This window comes from Cygnus atratus, chromosome 3 (assembly GCF_013377495.2).
Source record: "Cygnus atratus isolate AKBS03 ecotype Queensland, Australia chromosome 3, CAtr_DNAZoo_HiC_assembly, whole genome shotgun sequence".
In the NCBI taxonomy this organism is placed as follows: Eukaryota; Metazoa; Chordata; class Aves; order Anseriformes; family Anatidae; genus Cygnus; species Cygnus atratus.
In genome coordinates, this window is record NC_066364.1 from 15304247 (window position 1) to 15327370 (window position 23124).

Genomic DNA, 23124 nt, shown 5'->3' on the forward strand with positions numbered 1-23124 from the left:
ATACTTTTCCTTAGGGGAAAAAAAATCTTCACAGTAATATTTACAGTTCTACTGCATGTTTAATACATATTTAACTAGCATGACAACTTACATTGTATGTTTCTTAATATTAGAGAGATACCAGTATATGCGAAGTGGCTGGAGTAAAGTTGATCTTTTCTCCCCTTTCTGTAGCTGCTGCTCCTGTTGTTCCTGAGCTTAGCAGTGATATAGACAGCAGTAATTTTGATGACATTGAGGATGACAAGGGAGACGTGGAAACCTTTCCAATCCCCAAAGCCTTCGTGGGAAACCAGCTGCCTTTCATAGGATTTACCTACTATAGAGACAATTTGTATGTGAGAATTTAATATGCATTTTTAGAAGCACACCTGCAGATTTTTCTTATAGCCTATCCCCCCCTTTATTATTACCCTAGATACATAATTTATTCATTGCTTTATTTCATTTGTGTCCAATTGTGAAGATACAAAATGCAGAATTTAAGTAGAATATAACAATTGTGGCTACCTTGATAATTCTGTTTAAATAAATAATATTTTTATATACATAAAAATGTATAGTCTCTTTGAAAATCTGGTTTGGGGTTTAAAATACTGGATTTTAAAATACTAGATCTGTAATTTAGCTCTAAAATAATTTTGTATTAGTAGAATTAGAAAAAAGTTTATGCAAAATAATAGCTTGCTAAGGCATCACTGCCTCCCCCTTGCCATTATTTTACATTGTTAGTCGTATTCAGTGTGTTTGAATAGTCATGAAATAATTGTGAGTATTAATTAAAAAATAAGCCGTTACAGATTTGGAAGTGTCTTCAATGTTGTACTTCACTTAAGAAAAGATTCAAATTAGAGAGATTCAAATTAGAAAAGATTCAAATTAGAAAGCTCTTACCGAGGTAAAACAATCTTCATTCTGAGAAGAGCCTAGGTCAAATTAAGACTTGAGAGAAGTGATTAAAATGCCTTGATTGGTGAGGTTGCCAGAGTTGTTGAAAACTCGAATAACAGCAGGAGGGATTTGTTTTTGTTTTTGACAGGTTGCTAAGTGACTCCTCTCAATCTTGCAGAGAAAATGAATCGGTGCAGTCTAGTAAAAATGAGGTTAGTGCTTTTTTTGTAAGTATTAATGAATGGTTAACTAATTTGGTTAAGTCTGTTAAGAAAAAGCAAAGTCAAAACCGGTGTCAAGAACCGGTGTTGGGGGGGTGCCTTTTAGTTTTTTAATGCTCATTGATAAAAACTATGTTTTCCATCTACAGGACAGCAAGGAGGTAGGTGAGTGTATTATTTGAATTATGAAAGGAAGCAAATCATTCCCAAATAATTTGTGTGGACATGATTTATCATGAAATACCGTAAATGTTTATTCACCAGTTTGTTAACAGTAAACCAATTATGTTTTGAAATAGTTTATGAATGAGTTGTTATATTCAAGTGTTAAGGTACTCCTGTGTGAAGATGAATGAATACAGATTTTTCTTGACTTCTTTTGGAATCCAGAATTTGTTTTGAAAACAAATGTGTAAGGCTCTGTTTGCTCCAAACAGCATTGCTCTTGGAAAGGTTGTGATTCGTGGCTGCACACTGTCTGTGATTCATGACAGATTTATCCAGAGTTTGGAAATGTAAATTGTCACCTGCATTGATAAAGGAATGTTAATGAGCATAAATCTTTCTCTCAGTTGAAGTGAGTGTCTGAAGCACGTTTATCCATTTTTTTGAAGATTGCCAACTGAATTTAAATATGCAGATGACAGGAGAATGCTACAGATTTTTTCATGTAACAAACTTACTTCATTATACTACTTAAACATTTGTATTATTCAAGTGTAGCTAGTTTATGGTTAACATTTGTTAAAGCTTACTTAATTGTTAAACTTTGAAAAGGAGTTGTAAAGGAAATGCATTATGTATTGGGCAGCATAAATTTAAGCGCAAATGTTTATTGGACTCCACTTCTTTCCTTCCTGTCATTAGTGAACAGAATAATAGTTTTAGTTTCCTGTTTAATACGAAATGGAACTGTTTAAAATACAGAGTGCCATGTTCATGATACTTGCTTTATATTGTGATAGTAAATGTAGTTGGTAAAACTTTGCATTTCATTCTGACAACTTTTTTAATTTTTATTTTTTCAAGCAGTGAGTCTTGGGTTTTGATGTCTTTTTAAGTGTCCCTGTTATGGTAATCTTATAATTGTAACAATTACAAAGTATTTTAGAAAACCACATTTTTACATTTTGTTTTTAGGGGTTGGAGGAGGAAGAGAAAGGGAGGAAAAGAAATTAATTGGAAAGCCTGAAGACATGGGTCAATTTAAAAAGCTCATTATAATTATAATCCTTTTTATTTATTTATTTATTTATTTTTATTTGGGGGTACTTGACTCAATATCTTTTTAATATTTTATTGAGGAAAACAAAACATTCCCAAATTTCGAAAGTGTTTCTTCTGCGTGTGCTAGATGGAAAAAATATTCTGAATATGTGAGATCATTGAGCATGTTTAGTGTTTTCTGAATATTGTCCAATATGTTTATGTGCCCACCTTTATATTTTATGATTTATATTTTACTTAGAAAAGACTATCCCAAAAATTCTGCTCCAGCAGGACTCTAGACAGAGAAAAAGGAGAGTAAATGGTCAGCAGACACATTCTTTGCCCATGGAAATTTTATGACTCAGTCTGTGGCACATCATTCTGTGATAGTTAGCTTTAATATAGCATGTAGGAAATCCTGTTACTACACATCGGTATTTTAAAAATTATCAAGATTAATAACTTGTACAGATGAGAAATAGAAATGCAATAATCTTCTGGTGATGGTTTAAAAAAAAAAAAAAAACACATGATGGTAGATTGAATTCATTTTCCTTGCTTTCACTTTTTTTGTTATTAAACTGTTTTACACTGTGATTCCAATCTTATATAATGGCCATGCTTATTTTCACATTTTGCTCAGTTTCAGAAAAAAATAAGCAAGTTAGAAGAACAGCTCAGTAATGAATTACAAGCCAAAGATGAACTAGAACAGAAGTACAGGTGAGATTATTTTGAAATATTTGATATGTTCATAAAGAAGTGTTATTACACCTTTAGTTTTTGAATGATTAAAAGCTTAAAAGTTCTTGCTACTCCCATGGCTACTTTTTTTTTTTTCCTTATCTCTCCATAAGAATCTCTCTATTGTTTGAGTGATATCCCCAGCCATCAAAATTTCATGTGATTGCTGAAAATAGGGTAGCTTACATAAAATTAATGAGACATATCCAAACAGTCTAATTATTGTGTGATCAGTAAGGTTTAAAAATATTTTTCAAATTCCTTCAGGTCTACTAATACTCGGTTAGAGAAGATAGTGAAAGAGCTAGATGAAGAGGTAAGTTATTTCGTATTGGAATTAGAACTTGAGCATTTTTGTGTGTTACTTTTTTTTTCCTTAGGAACCAGAAAATTACTTTTGAGTAGCTGTATATTTATGGCAAATAACACCAGCTGATTTCCTGATATTCACAAGCATTAAATTGTTGCCTTTGCTGAAAAATTTTCATTATGACTTCTCTAATCTCCTTATCTTCAGAATCTCGAAATTTTTAATTTGGAGGATAACATAATATAAATACCCCATATACAATTCTAGTAATTGTATTTGAAGGTGAGAGTGATGTTGATAGAAAAGGAAGCCCATTCTTTGCAGCATTTTTTGTACCTGTCCAAACTGTGTCAGTAAAAGGTCCTTATTTTGCCCAGCTTTGCATCTTGATGCTACTGCAAATTTACTTAATGTACTGTTCATTCAGGTGAATGTTGAGATCTTCCAGTACATGTATGTTTCTGTGCTTCATGATGCTAACAGATTACAATATTCATTGAAGTCAAGCCATCATACAGTCTTAAATGGTAAAAGCTCCTGGCTGTAGTTATTCTGGGCTGTATTTGAACATGTGCTCTGATATGCTGTGTTTGCAGTAAGCAAATGGAACATGTCTTTCTCCACTCTGAACTAAACTGAATGCATGAACTGTTCTTTATCACTTGAAAAATGTCAGGATTCTGTATGTAATTAGTGTGTTTTTTTTTAATGTGCCCAGATAACTTCAAGAAAGAATGTAGAGTCTGCAGTCAGACAGCTAGAAAGAGAGAAGGCTCTTCTTCAGCATAAGAATACAGAATACCAGAGAAAAGCAGAACATGAAGCAGATAAGAAACGCAATTTAGAAAATGAGGGTATGTTGAACGATGTTTGAAGGGTTCTATTTTGATGTGGCTTTTTAAAAGATAAAATAAATGAGTTATAGTTCACTTTAAAGTTTTTTCACTACATTGATTAACAATTTTGAATTGTTTTTGTTTCAGTTAACAGTTTGAAAGACCAGCTTGAAGATTTAAAAAAGAGGAATCAGAACTCTCAAATATCCAATGAGAAAATCAATCAACTACAAAGACAGGCATGCCAACTTTTTATATGTTTATTTTAAAATAGTAGCTTTTTGAAGTTCAGATTGTGTTAGTAGTGGTGAGAGTTAAAATGTGTAATGAAGTTTTAAAAGTCATTCTTTTTTTTCATGTTCTTGTGTTCAAAAATAATCTTAAAAAATACCCCTTCTTATTTCTTTCATCTGTTAAGTGTAATAATCTGTAATAGCACTGGTAGATGTTACATTTTAATTGTTTCTGAAGTATGTTTTTATCAATCCTTAGTTGGATGAAGCCAATTCTTTGCTGCGATCAGAGTCTGATACTGCAACCAGGTTAAGGAAGAACCAGACAGAAAGTACAAAGCAAATCCAGCAGCTGGAAGCTAATAATCGAGAACTTCAGGATAAGAACTGTCTGCTGGAGAATGCTAAACTCAAACTAGAGAAGGACTTTCTCAATCTTCAGTCAGCTCTAGAATCAGAAAGGAGAGATCGAAGTCATGGATCAGAGATCATCAGTGATTTACAAGGTATTACAGCAACTGTTAAGCTTTCTTCTAGTTTCAGAAGTAAAAATAGGTTTTGGTGATGTTATTTGAGCTTCAAACTGTGACTAGATTAGTTTGCTGTGACTAGATTAGTTTGCTGTTTTATACAGTGTTATTTAAGTGAGGACACAGTAAAGTGAACATGAGCAAGGATATATGTAAGATAAGAATGCGTGTTATTGATAACTTCTAAAATCACCCTGAAGGGAGCTCTTCTTAATAGTCAGAACTGGAAGCTGTTACGTTTGAAATGTTTGTTTAAGTAGATACAGTACATTCCTTTTTTCAAACGCTGCCCAGCCTCATAGATGTTTTGTTCATTTTTAGGTCGAATATCTAGCCTGGAGGAAGAAGTGAAAAATGGAAAGAGTGCATTAGCGAAACTGGAAATGGAGAAGAGGCAATTGCAGGAAAAGCTCACAGATTTAGAGAAGGTAACAGCACTTCTAAGTAAACTTTGGTATTACATTCTTATTTAATTTTAAAATTTGTGCATTTGTTAATTGAGACATGGGACAAAGTTTGTGAAAAAAAAATACAACTTGTTTTCAGTGTCACTTTGTTGTTGTTGTTATTGCAATTTGAAAAGTGGGGAAAAAAGACACCGTTTTCCAATATATTGTATTTCTAAAGTGCGTAACAATGCACTCCAATGTATAGCTTAGCAGTGCAGAAATAGCACATCATTTCTAGTGTAAAATCTGACCTTTTTTGAGCTTTGAATCTGACCTTTTTTGTCAGTATTGCCAAAAATAAAAAAGGTTTCGGCTAATATTTTTTCATATTTTTTTATTGAAGCAAAAGTATTCAAACAATTCTTCAATAAATGTAATTTTTGAACTCTTTTCACAAAACACTGTTTTTTAAGGCTCTAATTCTATAATTTTTTGCAACTGGTAATGTCACCGTGAACTTCTAGAGCATGTTATCACCAGAAAAACAGTTGATGAAATGTATTCTTAGTACCTTAGGGTCTGTGTTGTTTCTTCTGCTGTTAGCTTACTTCCAAGTAGGATGTTACTGTTGTCCAAAATTTTGTATTTAACCTGATGTATTTAAATTTTATTTTAATGTATTTTTTTTCTTTAACAGGAAAAGAGCAACATGGAAATAGATATGACATACAAATTCAAAGTTATGCAGCAGAACCTCGAACAAGAGGAAGCTGAGCATAAAGCCACAAAAGCACGACTAGCAGATAAAAATAAGATTTATGAATCTATAGAGGAAGCAAAATCTGAAGCCATGAAAGGTATTTATTTGACATTACAGTTTGACTTAAGTATAAATTATAGAATGTAGGTAATATAATCTTTTAGTGTTACTGGGAATTTAAATGTAGTGTGTTTTTTTTTTCTTTCAGTTCTTCTGTTCTTTTTTAAACACAGTTAGCATCGTAAAGCAGTTTTAAAAATCAGTTGTAATCCCTCTGTCTGCTTTGCTAGGTTAAAGACAGTTGCTGAGTAAAGCAGGCTCTCTGTTGCTGACATCACTAATTCACTTTCTGTGCTAGGGTATTCTGAACTAATTTTTCTTAAATCTTTCAAACAGTTCTAGTAATACAAACTTTCAAGAGCTTATCTACGTAGTCAAATTTCTTATTTTCTTCCTAAATAGAATATGTCAGCAGCGTAACAACTTAAATAGGTTACTAGATAGCATTAAAAATAGTAAAGCCTTTGGTAGGCTTCCATCGTCACCATGCGCATTCTGGTGTCTCCTGACAATTGAAATCTCTCAGAGAGAAGGTAATTAGCAAACAACTCCAGAAGATGGCTCTTATTTTTTAATTGAATTGCTTATGTCTATTGCAACTGATTAAAAAGCAACCTATATATCTTATCATTCCAATTGGAGAGCGTTCACAAAAATTTTGAGCTTGCAGATGTTTCAAAAAAGCACAAACAATTCAGTGGTAATGTATGAGTCACTTGGTCTATCAGTTTCCTGAACAGCTTCAACTCCTTAATTGATTTCGGATTATTATTGTCAAAGCAATGCTTCATAGATTGATACAAAATATTTCTTTAAAAAGTAACCGCCCTTTTATCCATTCCAGATGTGTTGCAGATAAGCTAGAAGTTATCTTGAAACTCAGAAGTAGGAAATAGGTCTCAGGCAGAAATACTTGCAAAGCATCCTCTTGGATGCTTTTTCATGGTTTACTGTGAAAATTTTAATGAATTACTTTTCAGCAATCTTTCTCTTCAGTGTTAAAAAAACAAACATGTTATTTGTTGTTAATAAGGGATAGACCTCCTCCTTCCTCCCACCTCCTTCTCACTCTTGAAACCCTCTGAAATGTTGACTGCTTTACATTGATATTAAATCTCCTTCTTCACAGAAATGGAGAAGAAACTTTTGGAAGAGAGAGCTTTAAAGCAAAAAGTAGAAAATCGTTTGTTAGAAGCTGAAAAGCAACGCTCCATGTTGGACTGTGATCTCAAACAATCACAACAGAAAATAAACGAACTCCTTAGGCAAAAGGATATACTAAATGAAGATGTACGTAACAATGACAAAAGAATTCTCAACTGGAACCTTGTTTTAAATGTCTTCATATTTCCCCTGTTATATCTGTATTTAGGGATGTATTTGAAAGTAAATGGTAGCAATTTTTACTTCTTTGTATTTGGATTTAAATTTGCTTTCTGTAGTTTCACTTTTCTGAAGTATTCTGGCATTTTTGATCTTAAAAAGTTTTTCTCCTGGAATGTAAAATGCTAAGAGATGGACATGGAAACATAACTTATTTATTCTGTACTAATAACTTCATTCAAGAAATACATTTGTCTATCAAAAGATGTGTGCAAGTTGCACAAAAGTGTAGAAAGAGTTAATAAGAAACAATGTTTAAATGTTATTTCCCTATGTAGATTTGTAAAACTCATATTTCTGTTTATTTTTTAGGTAAAAAACCTGACATTAAAAATAGAGCAAGAAACACAAAAGCGTTGTCTCACTCAAAATGACCTCAAGATGCAAACACAACAGGTCAATACCTTAAAAATGTCAGAGAAGCAGCTAAAACAGGAAAATAACCATCTTCAGGAAATCAAATTAAGTCTGGAAAAACAAAATAATGAACTTCGCAAGTAAGCAGAGTTGCTCAGTCTATTTTTTAAAGTAATGCTGATTTTTAATTTTCTTTTTGCAAAAGCTGAGAGCCATGTTAATTTTAAAGATTTTTACACAGAATATGCTATTCCATAATGCGAAACTTAATTGTTTAATATAATTTACAGCGACTCTAGCCTTAGTGATTGAGCAACGTATAGATTTACCATAGAAAACGTTTGCTTCCCTGAAGACCTATAATCAGAAACAAAAAGTGTAAAGGAAAAGAAAAACCTTAAACAGAGGAGCGTGAAGAGTTGAGAAACATTTATTTAGGAGAATACTTAGGAAATTTTCTTTTAAACAACTGAGAGCTTCAGTAAAGAGGAAAGATGCTGTCATTATTAGTCTAGGAGAGATCATTAGAGTTGGACAGTAATGCTAATACAAAGCTGTGAAGTGTAACCATTGGAAATAGCCTGTGCTAAGGGAGTTTAATCACACATACTAGGCCTTCAAATAGGAGTTATGCTCGCAATTCTTCTTCAAGTGCTTACAAGCAATTATTGCAACTGAAAATAAATAAATATTAAGGTTTTCTCACACAAAGAACATTCTTGTGACAGAAAAGACAAGTTTAATATGTAGATCAGGTGTGTTTTATTCTTTGCTCTTTTAGACTTCTGATGATGTACCTTGTGCTTTTGCTTTTCTGTGAGCAAGATGCAGTTACTCACCTGGAAGACTAAATATGATGATTGCTATAACATAAAATAATGGTGGAAGTCTTTTCTACTACATTACTGTTCTTTGTTATGTGACTAAGTGACTTTCTGAGTTGTTTTAAAAGATGAATTCAAGAAACGATGCCTGACAAAGAATAAAGGCATTCTCAGAGTCTGAGCTCTAGCAAACAAGAAACAAAACAGTCTGTCAGATCAGTGATGTTTTACATGGAAATAAGATTCTGTCAGTGGCTGTTTGCTTTATCAGTGTTTCTTAGTGGTTAAACTGTCAGACTGTTGTAGTTAGTAAGTGAGCAGTATTAAACTGATGTCTCATTAGTGTAGTGTTCTGAGCTGCACGGGTGAAAATGAGAGAAAGTCTGGTACCCGAAGGAAGTGTCAAGTTTAACTGCAGATTATACTTTGATCTAGACAGAGTGAGGATGTTAAGAGTGTAAATGAACTCCTTTCTGTTTACTTGTTTGGAATATCTTCATATCTTTTATTTAAGGGTATTATATTCCTTCCTAGGGAACGTCAAGATGCAGATGGACAAATGAAAGAGCTTCAAGACCAACTTGAAGCTGAACAGTATTTCTCAGTATGCTTTATGCTTCTTTATTTTTATACTAATATGTTTAGGTGTAATGTTAGCTTTCCTTCTTCCTCCTCAGCCATGAGGCATTTCACCGCTCAAATCTTAGGCTAGTTCTTTTCCTTCTGTCTGTCTTCGGTCTTGTCTGCAGCCCTGTTACCACTCTTTGCTCTTGATCATTGAGCAGTGTAAAAGTGGTTGCGTTAAGAAATGTAACAGCTTTGGAAGGGAGTCCCAAGCACAGTTTTTAGTGGGAGGTAGTCAAGCAGCTTTTTCCTTCTTTTCCACAGTGTAAATGATTTTCTGCATGTTTCAAGCATTTTGTATTTAGCATCTGTTCCATGCTGCATGGGAGAAAAAAGCTGTATTCTCAGAATCATATGGCATTATGAAACGTGCATTTAAGGCTTTGAAGGAAATTTTTGCATTATAGTTACACTTGGCAGAGACCTTTTGAGAGTTTTTGCTTCAGTGTGATAGGTACAATAGAGTAAATAGGTATTGTTGGTAGAAATCATCACTATCATATGAAGGTTAACTTATATTAATAGTGCACAGCCAGCCACAATGAAAAGGCCAGAGAACTTGCTCGAGAATTAAAGGAAACTTATGCTTCTACTGTGGTCTTTATGTCAGTGAGGAAAAGGACTAACTGGTCAAAAAGCTGTACATCTCAAAGGAGACAGAATGGGAGAGTTGAGGTCAGTTGACTGCTGTGGATGGGCCAGAGAGAGAATTCTGAGGGAGTTGTCTTACAAGTCCTGCGCTAAATCCACTTACACTTTGTCTGTTTTCAGTCATTCTTAGTGCACAGAGCAGTGTAATTTTTGTTTCGTTTCCTCTATATCTCTAGGTTTGTACCCCTTTCAGAAAAAATCTAAATTTCAAATACTTTTCTAATCTATTTTTCTCTTACTCCTTTATGCCTTTTTCCTCTTGGGCTGTCATGTTGCTTTCATACATTTGTATGGTTAGAGTCCAAGCTCTACCTAATCTACCTCTGACGGGGATTTAAAATCGTAGAGAAAAGAAAATTCACATTGTGAGTCCTATGCATAGTATGCTTGCAAGCATATAAAATGTATCTCATACATCCATTCACAAATAACACAAGTTTAATACAAAACAAAACAAAAAACCTTAAATGAAGACATATTTGAGAATGATGATGATGACCTTTAGTTAAATTTAGAGAAAGCATTGCACTGTTGTACTTGAACTGATTATAGAGCTGTATACTACATCATCTTGTATCATCACATCATTTTTGTGTACCTTCAAGCTAGAATATGCAAGTCATGTCCTTTTTTCCTACTTTAAATTCTAGACTCTGTATAAGACACAAGTTCGAGAACTTAAAGAAGAATGTGAAGAAAAGACGAAACTTTGTAAAGAAATACAGCAAAAGATACAAGAGTTACAGGATGAGAGGTAGATTTTACTAGTGCTATTAATACATAGAATAGGATGGCTTTTTATTGCTTTTGTTCAGGTTTTTTTTGTTTGTTTGTTTTTTAAGCAACTTTCTATTTTTTGAGTTAATAGTATGTACCAATAATTTGCAGAGATTCCTTGGCGGCTCAGCTAGAGATTACTTTGACAAAAGCAGATTCAGAACAACTTGCACGTTCCATTGCTGAAGAACAGTATTCTGATTTGGAAAAAGAGAAGATTATGAAAGAACTGGAGATCAAAGAGATGATGGCTCGGCATAAACAGGAACTTACTGAGAAAGATGCCACCATAGCTTCTGTGAGTAATATGCATCCTAATTTTGTTAAAGGTTTATGTGGGCATTAGTTTCATTTGCAGTTGGATTTATCCAACGCTGTTTAGCATACTTAAAGGTAAAACTGATATTTAAAAATACATCTTTTTTATGAATTAACTGAAATAAAAATCTCATACCCTGTTTCTTCCATGAATCTCTCTGATCATTGTCTTCTGTGCTCCTACCTCTCTATAACTAGCCCTCTTATGTTGTCCCGTTTTTGCTCTCAGGCATTTCCTTCTGTACTGTAATGCTTTCATATGTCAAATGTTTTTAGTTGCATAGTCACATGTACTTTTTGTTTGCAGTTGGAGGAAGCAAATAGAACACTAACTAGCGATGTGGCTAATCTGGCTAATGAGAAAGAAGAACTGAACAATAAACTGAAGGAAGTACAAGAACGTATGTATTCCTTGAATCAAATACAGTTTAGTATGAAAACAGTATCATTTTTAATAGTACTGTTTCTTTTGTAATGAACTTTCATTGATTTTTTTTACAGAAATTACAAAGCTAAAAGAAGAAGAAGCAAATATAGGAAATATTAAAGCACAGTTTGAGAAACAGTTATTGAATGAAAGAACATTGAAAACCCAGGTAAGCAAATGTATGTAAATGAATGAAGAGATAATGTTCGTGAAACAAATAATTTTTAGTAGAAAACTTACTGTTTACACTACGTTTTTTTTTACACTGAATCAAAATATGTTGAATTGATCTTATTTTGCCTGTACTAAACAGACTTAATGTGTGTTGAAACTTCAACCTCATGTTTCATCATAGAGGAATTCCTAATCATTCTAATCCTAATTCCTGGTGGATGCAGTCCACCAGCATAAGTCTAGATTTCAGTCAAATTCATATGGTTTTCCTCTTGATTTATATTCCTCTGTAATTTCTACAAAATGTGAAATTTTTGATGTCAATCTCAATTGTTTTGTAGAGTTAGTGACATTTTAATCCAAAGATGTATTTTGGGGCTAGCTAACGGAAACTGAAGAGAATATTTAAATGAGTAGAAGTCTTCTGAACGAATATTTGCTTAAAGTGAAAATGGAATCGTGACCTTCTTTACAATTTTGAGCAATGCAATGAATTAAAACAACTTTGTACTACCAGATATGCAGTGTTTACTATTAGGTTACAAGTGCCTGGTCATGGGTAGGAGAGAAGACTGTTTCTTCACAGCATAGTAGTATGTACTTATTGATGTGGTTTTTTCTTCTTTTTCTTCCATGGGAAGGCTGTGAATAAATTGGCTGAGATCATGAATCGGAAGGGTCCAGTCAAACGTGGAGCTGACACTGATGTACGGCGGAAGGAAAAGGAAAATAGGAAACTGCATATGGAACTGAAATCTGAACGAGAGAAGTTAACGCAAATGATGATCAAATATCAGAAAGAAATCAATGAAATGCAGGCAGTAAGATTCTCTTTGCAAATATAAACATTGATAGCATTTTCTTTAATATGTATTGAATTGATTCAGGTTTTTAAGGTAGCGTGTAAAGTGTCTATTCCTGAATTTCCATGTCCGAAAGAAACATGCAGTATATATTACCGAGACTGGCTGCAAAGTCTCCATAATTTTCTACTTACATTTTCTCTGAGTAACTGAATATAATGACAATAGGAAATCTTTTCATTTATCCTTACAGCAAATAGCAGAAGAGAGTCAGATACGCATTGAACTCCAGATGACTCTGGACAGCAAAGATAGCGACATTGAACAGCTTCGTTCACAGCTACAGTCATTGCACATTGGTCTAGATAACAGTAGCATAGGCAGTGGACCTGGAGATACTGAGACAGATGATGGATTCCCTGGTATGTTATTTTTATTAATATTTCTGCGTTAATTGGTTGTATATCTGTGTTTTACCATGGAAGCTGAAATATTGAAATACTCCTCTGATGTTTCTGGGGCTTTTTATCTTTGTGTTTCTGTCATCTTATCAATGCTTTGATAGTGTTCACTATCCACGTACTAACTACATCTATCTGTAATCATACTTCATTCTTAAATTTATTTGAAAAAATTTCTTGAAAAAAATGTATTGTCTCACATTGGAACTAATTTTTTTTTCATCTCTATGACAGTAGTTAATTTGCAATTATTTTGCTATGTGATGAAATGTAAAACTAATACTCTCTTCTTAGGGATTCTGTTTTGACTTCTTTTCTACCTTTTTCCTCCTTTGTTCTTTATGTTTAGTCCATATCACTCAATCCCACACTGTGGAATCCATGTCTTTTACCTACCAGCACTCTTCCACCTCTGTCAGTATTGCCACTAAGCCTTCCAGTTCTCGCATGCTTCTTGATTCTGATTCTGATTCTGACTCAGAGGAAGAACCTTTGTCTTGTTCCCACAGCCCTACAGAAGTTGATAGCACAGGTGACATTCCTGAGAACTGCTTGGTGTTGTTTTTACTGTGTTCTTTTCTCAATTTCAAAACTAACACTATTAATACGTTATATATTTAAGCAAACGAAAAAAAATTGGCAGCAAACATTGTAATCAAAGGCATGATAAGTTTTGCATGAAGAAATAATTCACCTGTTTCATCTAAATGTTTTCAGATGCTTGCTGCCATTTACAAAACACCATTTTTATGAAAGCATTGAATAAATCCTTATTCCTTATTGTCTTGTTCAGATAGGTAGCCTCTATGCAGTATCTAAAGTTATCTGCATGATCTTAAGATACTGGATACCAAAAAGTCAAGTATTTGTGTTTCAGTGAAATGTCAAGATATCTCTCCTCACAATCTAAATGTGTTCATTACTTGTTCATAGAAATTCAGTCTTCTGAGTGTTACCTTTCTTTTTTCTTTTTGCCTTAGTTTGAATCTTAAATTTGATTCTTGTATGATAAAGCAAGAAAAAATTATTTCTTTTTGTTGATCTAGATGCATAAAGAATATAATTAAAGAGCTCTGGTAAAACAGAGCTTTGTTTTATTAATTCTATACTCATTCTACGTGACTACACGAACACTGTCTTGAATAAAACTTGTACTTAGTGTTAATGTCAGAAGCAGAGCTTTTTAATTACATTCAATTTTCTGTATTTTACTTGAGGCTCTTCTAAAGTGTGAATACCTTTCAATCAAAGGCTGATTTTTTTTTCTTTCCTGAATATTGACATTACTTCTTCAAACTAGAGTAAAGCATAAGGCATTTCCTGTATTTTCTTCATTCTCTGTTTTTTTGGTATGAGGCTTCTGGTGAAAGAATTATTGAGTACTTACATATTTTTTCCTTGTTAGTTGCTCTTGTGTTATGTGCATGGTTTTATTTAGTTCTAAAGTAAAAATCATAGCTAAGCTAGGACTGTTCACTAAGATATTTGCAGCAGATTTGAGGTTTGATGATTTTTTTTCCTCCTAGTGCTTACAAACATGTGCTGTGAAAATTTGGGACTATTTTGGCTTTTCTCTGATCTGTTATTATAGAATGGATGCCAGAATTGACAAAGTATAATACGAAACTTCTTTTGTCCACTTTCATGCTGTAGTCAGAGAGATTACAGAGAAAAATTGGGAAAAAAAAATCTCAAGATTAAGAAATCCAAACATGCTTCCTGCATGTGGGTACCACTGTAGGAAAGCATTTTTGCATCAGCGTTATGCTTGCTACCCCTTGTATCAGGCATAGTTGAGAAGAATAATTTAAAGTGACAGGTATGAGGCAAAATAAATGTTAGAGAGCTGCTTCACGTACACTAAACTGTGTCATCAATAGCAATGGTTACAGAGAAATAAAATTTGAAGACAGAACACATCTCAGTAAATAACCACTCCTCAAGTCTCTCTGGATGTAACAAAAATTCAATGAATATCTAATATTTGTTACACTATATTAAATATAGGCACAGGATTGCAAATGCCATCTGATGAGAAAAAAAATAACATTTGCACTTTGGGGTAATTTTTGTGCTCCTTTCATGGATTTGTGTTTGTTTATACTGAAGGCTTCAGAATTTTAGCCTTGGTGTCTGCAGCAGGAGAGGTTAACTGCTAGGGTGGGAAACCAATCATGTTTACAATTTTATTTCTCTTAATAAACCACAGGGGAAAGAAATTCTTGTAAAACTTGGAACTATAAGAATAGTGTCAAAGTCTATGAGATACTTACTATGTATTACCAAGCACAAGGAAAGTCTGATCCTGTTGAGATTTTGGTTGCTGCTGAAGTGTGTGTGTCAAAAAACAGTTGAGCTATTAATCCTATTGATAAAACTCATTTGACTAATGTGATGGTGAAATATAAAATACCACAAGTGTGTGAAAGCATAGTTGAATTTAGGCAAGGCCTAGGGTTTAGCCCAAAATCACTTATTTTGGATTAGAAAGTCTAGGAGATTTAGGCAGAACTAGAAAAATAGAAAAATGTATAGAGCGAAAAATATGAATAAGAATATAAAACTTGTGAAATTTTACCTGGAATATAGAGGATATATATGTTTACTGATGGTGGTAGTTTGCATTGTTTTGTCTTTTGTGTAAAACTGGACGTCATGTGGTCTGTACTAATATCTTTAGATGTTGTTCTAAGTGGTAAAGCTAGATAGACCTTAAAGTCTTAAAAAAATAAAACAAACCAAAACCAAAAAAAAAAACAGCAAAAACTTAAGGGAATGTGTGTGCTAGAATTGCAAGTTTGCTCTTCCTGCCTTCTTCCTCATACCTACTAGTTTTTTGTAATCCCGTTGTTTGTGATTGCTGTATTCAGGAATACACAATTTAATTTATTCCTGAAAATTTACTGTAATAAACTTTGCAAGACATTGTATTTTTAAATAGTTCATGTTCTCATGTTTGCTCTGGTGCTTTATTATTGATCTTCAATGACTACTTTTAAGTGCACAGTAGTCTCAAAAATATTGTTTTGTGAATAATTATGTTATTTAATGTTTCTCTTTTTTCAGAATCAAGATTAGAAGGCTGGTTATCACTACCTGTTCGAAATAACACTAAAAAATTTGGATGGGTTAAAAAGGTAAGAAAAAACCATATATATGTAAATATATATATATATAAATATATTTTTTTTATGTGTAAACTGGATTTTACACTCACCACAGATTTTCAGCACTTTCTTTTTTTTTGATACATGTTCTCTCATTACTTAAATGTGTATATATATGTGTATATATATGTAAATATGTCTGAGAGTAACAGGGGTTGGACATTTATACAATCAACAATAAGCAATCTGAATAGCATCATGTATCTGGAACTTAACATAGTCTGGAAGCAGATGCCCTTGAGAAATACTTCATTTAGGAGATAAAAACTAGTGGCTGCACATCTACTATGTGCAGCCCTCACTTGGTAACTGCTTTTCAGTAGCCTCTTCGGTGGGTCTTTACGCAAAGAATAGCCTGCACAGTTTTATACTAGTTCACTAACTGCTCAATCATAGTGTTCATTCTGGACAAAATTCTAGAAATTTGAGGTCGTATAGATAACAAGCTGTTTTATGAAAACTGCTAGCAGTACTGATAATCTTTGTGAGCATGATGCCTATTAGTTGTGAACTGCACATGTAAAACAGGCATTGTAAGATGGCAACTATTCTGTCAGTCCAAGTGAAGATTAAGTCTGTAAAATAGAATGTAATGTTACTCTCTCCTCGATTTTCATTCTTATCTCCTCATATAAACTTAAATCTGTTTAAATACCAATTAATCTGATAACATAAACTGATGCATCAAGTAATAAAAATCTTGTCTGTAGTGCAGTGAATTTATTGGCAAATCATGGACTCAGAATACAGTACTACTATTGTCCTTTTAGATTGTTTAACAAAACGATAGAGATTGCTTTGACATCTGTGATAATTGCTCTGATATCTTTGATGTGATGAGTTGGAGTAAAATGTGTATTGTATGCTTTTCTGCCTCCGAACAGTATGTAATTGTAAGCAGTAAGAAGATCCTGTTCTATGACAGCGAACAAGATAAAGAACAATCTAATCCCTATATGGTATTAGATATAGAGTAAGTATTCTGTAAGATTGCTTCCTCTGATTTGCAGGTGGACTTTGTCAGAAAGGCTTTGACCAAGGGCCTTTTAGAAAGATCCAGTCTTAGACCACAATGTCAAATGGGACATACTTTTGCAATAAGCTCTGTTGACGTTTGTTAACCCACACAGACCACTGAACTGACCTGACTGAACTGCTTCCACTAGCTGAGCTAGGCTTACCTCACACACTGTAGCAAGAAATGTTAAGAAATCTGTAGCTGAGGGACTGTAATTTTCAATGTTTGTACATTTTCATTTACAGCATGCGCTTATAAGCAGGTGGCGTAGTTAATTTATTTCCTTAACAAATACAGACTGTGGCTATTCGGAGGTTGGAGCGTGGGCAGAGGATTATGTTAGAAAGCTACCAGCAATCACTAAAGTCACATGATGTCAGTTTTTCAGTGTTGTCATTTGTTTTGTAAGTATAGCTGGATACTTGTGACTTGTTTTTATTTAGGGTTTGGAAATTTGTGTGCAGGATTCTAAGATAGGCCTATCATTTTGGAAACATTAATTTTTGTATTTATTGAAATAATTTCCTATAGCAAACTATTCCACGTCCGGCCAGTCACTCAGACTGATGTGTACAGAGCAGATGCCAAGGAAATTCCAAGGATATTCCAGGTACTTAATAATAAATAAATGTCTCTAACGTAATAAACGTGGTATATCACATTGTCAAAAATATTTTCATAACTTTGTCTAATGAAGTATTTACTACAAAATTGTTGAAAAAATCCATTCTGGTGTAATTGCTCAGTCTTTCTAATTAGATAATTACTCTGAATATATGTTTGTCATATAGGAGTACTGAGGTTATTTTGCCTTGATTCTAGATTCTATATGCTAATGAAGGAGAGAGCAAAAAGGAACAGGAATTTCCTGTGGAGCCTATGGGAGAGAAGTCAAATTACATTTGTCACAAAGGACATGAGTTTATACCTACTCTTTATCACTTTCCCACCAATTGTGAAGCTTGTATGAAGCCTCTGTGGCATATGTTTAAACCTCCTCCTGCTCTAGAATGTCGTCGTTGCCATATCAAGTGTCACAAAGATCACATGGATAAAAAAGAAGAGATTATAGCACCTTGCAAAGGTAATTAGCAAGTATTTGATTGTGTGTACAGTCAAGGAATGACAAAACATTCTAATGTTAGTAATGGTCTAACACCAACTTAAACAGGGAGGTTTTTCTTTTATGGGTATGTAGCTGTCAAACTTCCTAAAGGTGTCTACAAGAGGATCGTCTCCCTGCTGTGAGTGAATGGTATGTAGCTAATTAGGTACATACCTGCTGTGTTGTCAGCTTCATGCAGCAAAGCCTAGTGGTTGATAGACTGCTCACACTGTTGTGTGTTGTGCAGCATTGCTGTGACATGATAATGTTAGTGGGGGTTAGGAAATGGATGATATTCAGTGAAGTTGCTCCTTGTGACTTAGGTTGTGGTTTCTGGTGATCAGGCATGCCTTTTTGTTACCTTTTCTTGTTTTTAAACATATGCATCTTCCATAGTACTAAACTCTTATCCTGTAAACAAACATAAGGAGGCATAAGGAAACTTTAAGTTTGGCAAAATCTGCCTCACTTTGCTTTTGATTTCTCTGCAGATTTCTCTTGCTGATTACGAGAGTATGGTAATCTGACCACTAATTTTTGATGTGGGTATATGTTTAGAGAAATAACGATATTATTTTTTATTTGAAAAACTATTATTACAGTGTATTATGATATTTCAACGGCAAAGAATCTACTACTGTTAGCTAATTCTACGGAAGAACAGCAAAAATGGGTGAGCCGACTGGTGAAAAAAATACCCAAGAAGCCTCCAGCACCAGACCCCTTTGCTCGATCTTCTCCCAGAACTTCCATGAAGGTACAGCCAAACCAGTCCATCAGACGACCAAGTCGACAGCTTCCTCCAAACAAACCAAGGTGACACAAGAGCTGCTATTTAATTTATTATTTTAAACATTCTACTACAATTAATGTGATACATGTCTATATGGGCAACTGACCACAAATGTTGTTGACTACTGATGTGTGATCTAATATGTCATATTCTATAAACCTTATTTAAGTTAAAAGAAAACAAATTATGATAGTTAACCTAATGCATTGATAATGTATCTTACTGTTCCCGTGAACTGGCAGCTGGTAGGGAAAGTGGGATTTAACTAGGCAGAGTCAGTGACAGGGTTGTGAAGATTTTGAGGGGAAAAAACAAAGGTTTAGTGACTTTCAACACGGCCACTACTGGATGTGATTTGAAGTTGCAATATGAAATTAGGTACTTGTGGTTCTAATGAACCTAGGAGAAAACTGGGTGCCTTCAAAAAGCAATCCAGAAGGTCTTCCACATACCTAAATAAAGACTGCACATCTTTTTCTTTCATACTGTGTGGTTTTGAGGAATGTGTTGAATTCCTGCCCCATTCTGAGGTTAGAACCATGACTGAGGATTTGTGTGTTCGAGTGTGATTCATCTGACCAAATGTATATAACTATGTCTAACTCTGCTTACAGTTGATATATAGGAAGAGTTGGTTTTAGGATTGAATTCACAACATCCTAATGAAGAAACGGAGCATAAAGCACTCTTGGACATCCACAGCAAAATAGTTCAGATGAATCTCACTTTTGCATCTCTGCCCATGCAGGTTCCACAGTGTGATGCCATTTTCTGCAGTGGTAGGCATCTGTGTGAGCATCACTCATGCTTTTGGAAAGAGCTGGTAGATGGGAAGTGGTGGTCACCGTTTGGACAAGTAGTTGGGGCACTTGCCAAAGGGAGGGATTGGTTTCAATTCCTTATTTAGCCTAGAAGTACTCATGCGTATGTCTCATGTTTCCTAAAAGAGTAGTCTTATCATCAAGTTCCTCTAATTTGGGAAAGAAATATGCATATAAAACCCAGTAATCTACTCTTGGATCAGTTTTAAAGAGCAAAATTCTATGTTGCAACCATAGAAGTGATAACATTCTGCAGATTGCAGTTAAGTGATAGCACAGTACAGAATTTCTGGATTTTTTCAGTTTGCTTTTTTTTCATCGTCTAGAGTACTGCACAGTTAGTTAAGAAGGAACAGTTAGGGTTATAAAGCTAATACTTAAACATAATAGTCCCTGGTTGTTGACAGCCCGTGAAAGGTTTGGTCTGTCTGACTTGCTTTGTTTGTTGCAGTATTCCAGCAGCAATGGACAATTCAACAAAGGTTTAAAATTGTTCCTTCAAGAAGCAATTTGGGAGTGGCTAGATAGTGTTGGTTTCCTTGTCCCTGTGACCAGACTGCCACCAGTATCTAAGCTGGCTGGTTGAAAACTGGGTTGGAAGTGTCACCAGATTTACAGTGGGGAATGCAGCGCAAGCATGCTCAGTGTTGTGATGCTGTTGCAATCGCGAAATAGCCTTATGGTAGGAAGAGTTAGATAGTAATAAAAATAAAAAATGTATTTTAATATGAGGAAATACATAGTGAAAAGACTCAAAATAACTTCTCTTCCCTCCTTATTTCCATACAAACTAATTTTTGATGATTTATTTTCCATCCTTTAAAAGAAGGTCTGACCTAGTAATTTGAATTTTAAATGATTAGATTTTTTAATTATAACCATGGAGGTGAAAAGTTTAATTCCACATTTTGGAGATTAATTATTGAAGGGATTCTTTGTGCAAAATCAATGCAAATATCAACAATTGGATTGGAGCAAGGAAACATTATTTGTGACAACCTGGGGGACAAGTAAAAAGCTTTTCTTCTGCATTTTTACATTCTAATTCATCAGCATTATTCTGTTTCTTATTGTTGACCTATAAAGGGTGTATTTTATACTCTGATTCTTTTTCCACAGCTATGCTTGTGTTCTCAGAAAGAAAATTTTCTTGTTGTAACACCCTTCTTTCAATCTTCATGATGTTTCTTTACAGAATGCTTTCAGAACTGTATCTAGCTTGCCCTTCTTTCTATTTTGGTTCTCATCCGCTCCAAATCAGTCATTAATGTTTTTTGCCTAACAGTATATTTTTCTATCTGTATGTTTAGTAATGGTAGGAAAAGAAGGAGGATGAATATTTTTTTGTGTAAGCAGTTTTATGCTTGCAGTTAAACTTTCCAAGTTAACTTTTGAAATGTACACCTGTCAGCTCAGGAGTTACAGATGGAAAAGTGGAGTTCTGTGAGGTCATCTCACCTTAATGCAGGTCTGTCAAAGTTCTGTGGAAATCTGTATGGATGTATTCAATTAGAAACCACACACTTAAAAATCACTGTTACTGCTATAGCCAGTTAATATCTGACTGGTGCTTTCATGAGGTTTTTGTACAAGCACTTACCGTGTGGAATAGTTAATTTTCTGTTACAAACTTCACTGAGAATGAAGATCCAGTTGCCAGCTAAATGTGGGAGCTGAGTGGCTGGCGACAAGCTGGAGATGAGCCAGCAGCATGCCCTGGCAGCGAGGCAGGCTCTGGGACTGCACTAAAGGAGTTCAGCCAGGAGACTGAGGGAGGAGATACCACTCATTATTCTACGGCGAGATACTGCATCCAGTTTAGAGCCCCCAGATTCAAGAAAGACTGACCAACTGGGGAAAATCAAGCAGAGGCCATTGGGCCTCTTCCCTATGAGGACAGTCAGCAGGGAGAAGGGTTGGTGGGGCTGGGCAGGCTCCATCCTTGGAAGCTTTCAAGAACCGGCTGGAAGGAGTCCTGCACAGCCTGAGCTGGCCCTACCTCGCAGCTGGCCCTGCTTTGAGCAGGAGGTCGGCCAAGAGACCGCCTGAAGTCCCGTGCAACCCATATGGTCCTATAAATGCCGTCCGTGCTAGGAATTTTGTCACACAGACCGTATAGTTTCTGCATTCAACTAGACTGTGCCAATAGGATCATTCCAAATTAGAAAAAACAACTTTAATATATTTTAATACCTAATGATTTCTGTGTTTTAGGAATTATGATAACCACAGTTCGTATAATAGATTAATATTGAGCCTTTTTAGGGATGTATCATTTAAGTGTAAAAACTTTAAGAGCTGAAATCCCAATAAAAACTGAAACCTGCTTTGTTTAAAGCATGCAATTAACTATATTAAACATTGTAACACGTTTTAGTTAAAATATCCTGAAGGCTTTCTTTAGAATAAAGTTTCTATCTCTGCCTCATATGGTTGGCATATAATCCTGATTTCAAATCCACTGAGCTCAGTGGAGAAATGACTAGACTGGATTTCATTTCTTGTAAGTTGAGAAGTTAGTACTTGAGATGTTTGTCTAAAATCCTTCTATAATAGCAGAAAGATGAATGCCTTTAGACAATGATTCATCCCATCCCAAAACGAATGCCTAAAATAGGTGAAATGACTCATTTGCTGAAAAAGCCTGCCTCTCTCTCCTCCATTCTCTGGTGACCATAGAAGGAGCATCGGCAGTGATGCATAGAGAACACGGTGATACATCCTCTTTTTTTGGCATTGCCTAACGTGAAATAATGAGCTGCAGGACAGCTGTGAAGTATAATCTCACTGTATTTGTTTGTGAATTCAGATGAAACTGTTCTATTTGATGTTCTGTTCAACAACCAAATTACTGAGTTTTACTGGAAAAATTTAGTCTTGCATTATTGTCTGGAAAGGGACGGCAGCTGAGCATAAAACTGCACCTGGGTCAACAATAGCTGCAGCAAAACAGCAGCTAATTTTATGAAATGTAAATGGTCTTTCCTACTGAAATTTTTGGGGAAAAATCAGTATGGTAAGTGTTCAGTAGAATTTAATGATTTGTAAGATAAATTTCCTTTGAATACAGCATTCATGGCTTACATGAAAGGTAACTGAATCTTCATATTCCATGGTACACAAAGGAAGGAGCCCACCTATTTTAAGACAGTCTTTTTAAAAAGGTTTAGTGATAACAAATGGAATTTTGAAGTCTCTTCTATAAGAAGCATGACACACATTAAATATCAAACCCTCC

At 34.5% G+C, this 23124-nt stretch overlaps 1 protein-coding gene across 4 annotated transcripts in view; it reads left to right on the plus strand.

Annotated features, from left to right (window-relative positions):
- The window catches only part of ROCK2 (Rho associated coiled-coil containing protein kinase 2), a 555405-nt gene that overhangs the window by 529206 nt on the left and 3075 nt on the right, over positions 1–23124 (plus strand). For all 4 annotated transcript variants that reach the window (XM_050709456.1, XM_035562551.2, XM_035562553.1 and 1 more), the window contains 23 exons: positions 175–334; positions 1040–1103; positions 2965–3044; positions 3333–3381; positions 4094–4229; positions 4359–4450; positions 4704–4950; positions 5296–5402; positions 6061–6220; positions 7313–7473; positions 7879–8063; positions 9282–9351; positions 10673–10776; positions 10911–11097; positions 11425–11518; positions 11619–11713; positions 12360–12539; positions 12775–12943; positions 16049–16119; positions 17034–17122; positions 17699–17777; positions 17990–18251; positions 18875–19088. In XM_050709456.1, the coding sequence (XP_050565413.1) occupies positions 175–334; positions 1040–1103; positions 2965–3044; positions 3333–3381; positions 4094–4229; positions 4359–4450; positions 4704–4950; positions 5296–5402; positions 6061–6220; positions 7313–7473; positions 7879–8063; positions 9282–9351; positions 10673–10776; positions 10911–11097; positions 11425–11518; positions 11619–11713; positions 12360–12539; positions 12775–12943; positions 16049–16119; positions 17034–17122; positions 17699–17777; positions 17990–18251; positions 18875–19088 (3055 nt within the window). The remainder of the gene's footprint in view (positions 1–174; positions 335–1039; positions 1104–2964; positions 3045–3332; positions 3382–4093; positions 4230–4358; positions 4451–4703; positions 4951–5295; positions 5403–6060; positions 6221–7312; positions 7474–7878; positions 8064–9281; positions 9352–10672; positions 10777–10910; positions 11098–11424; positions 11519–11618; positions 11714–12359; positions 12540–12774; positions 12944–16048; positions 16120–17033; positions 17123–17698; positions 17778–17989; positions 18252–18874; positions 19089–23124) is intronic.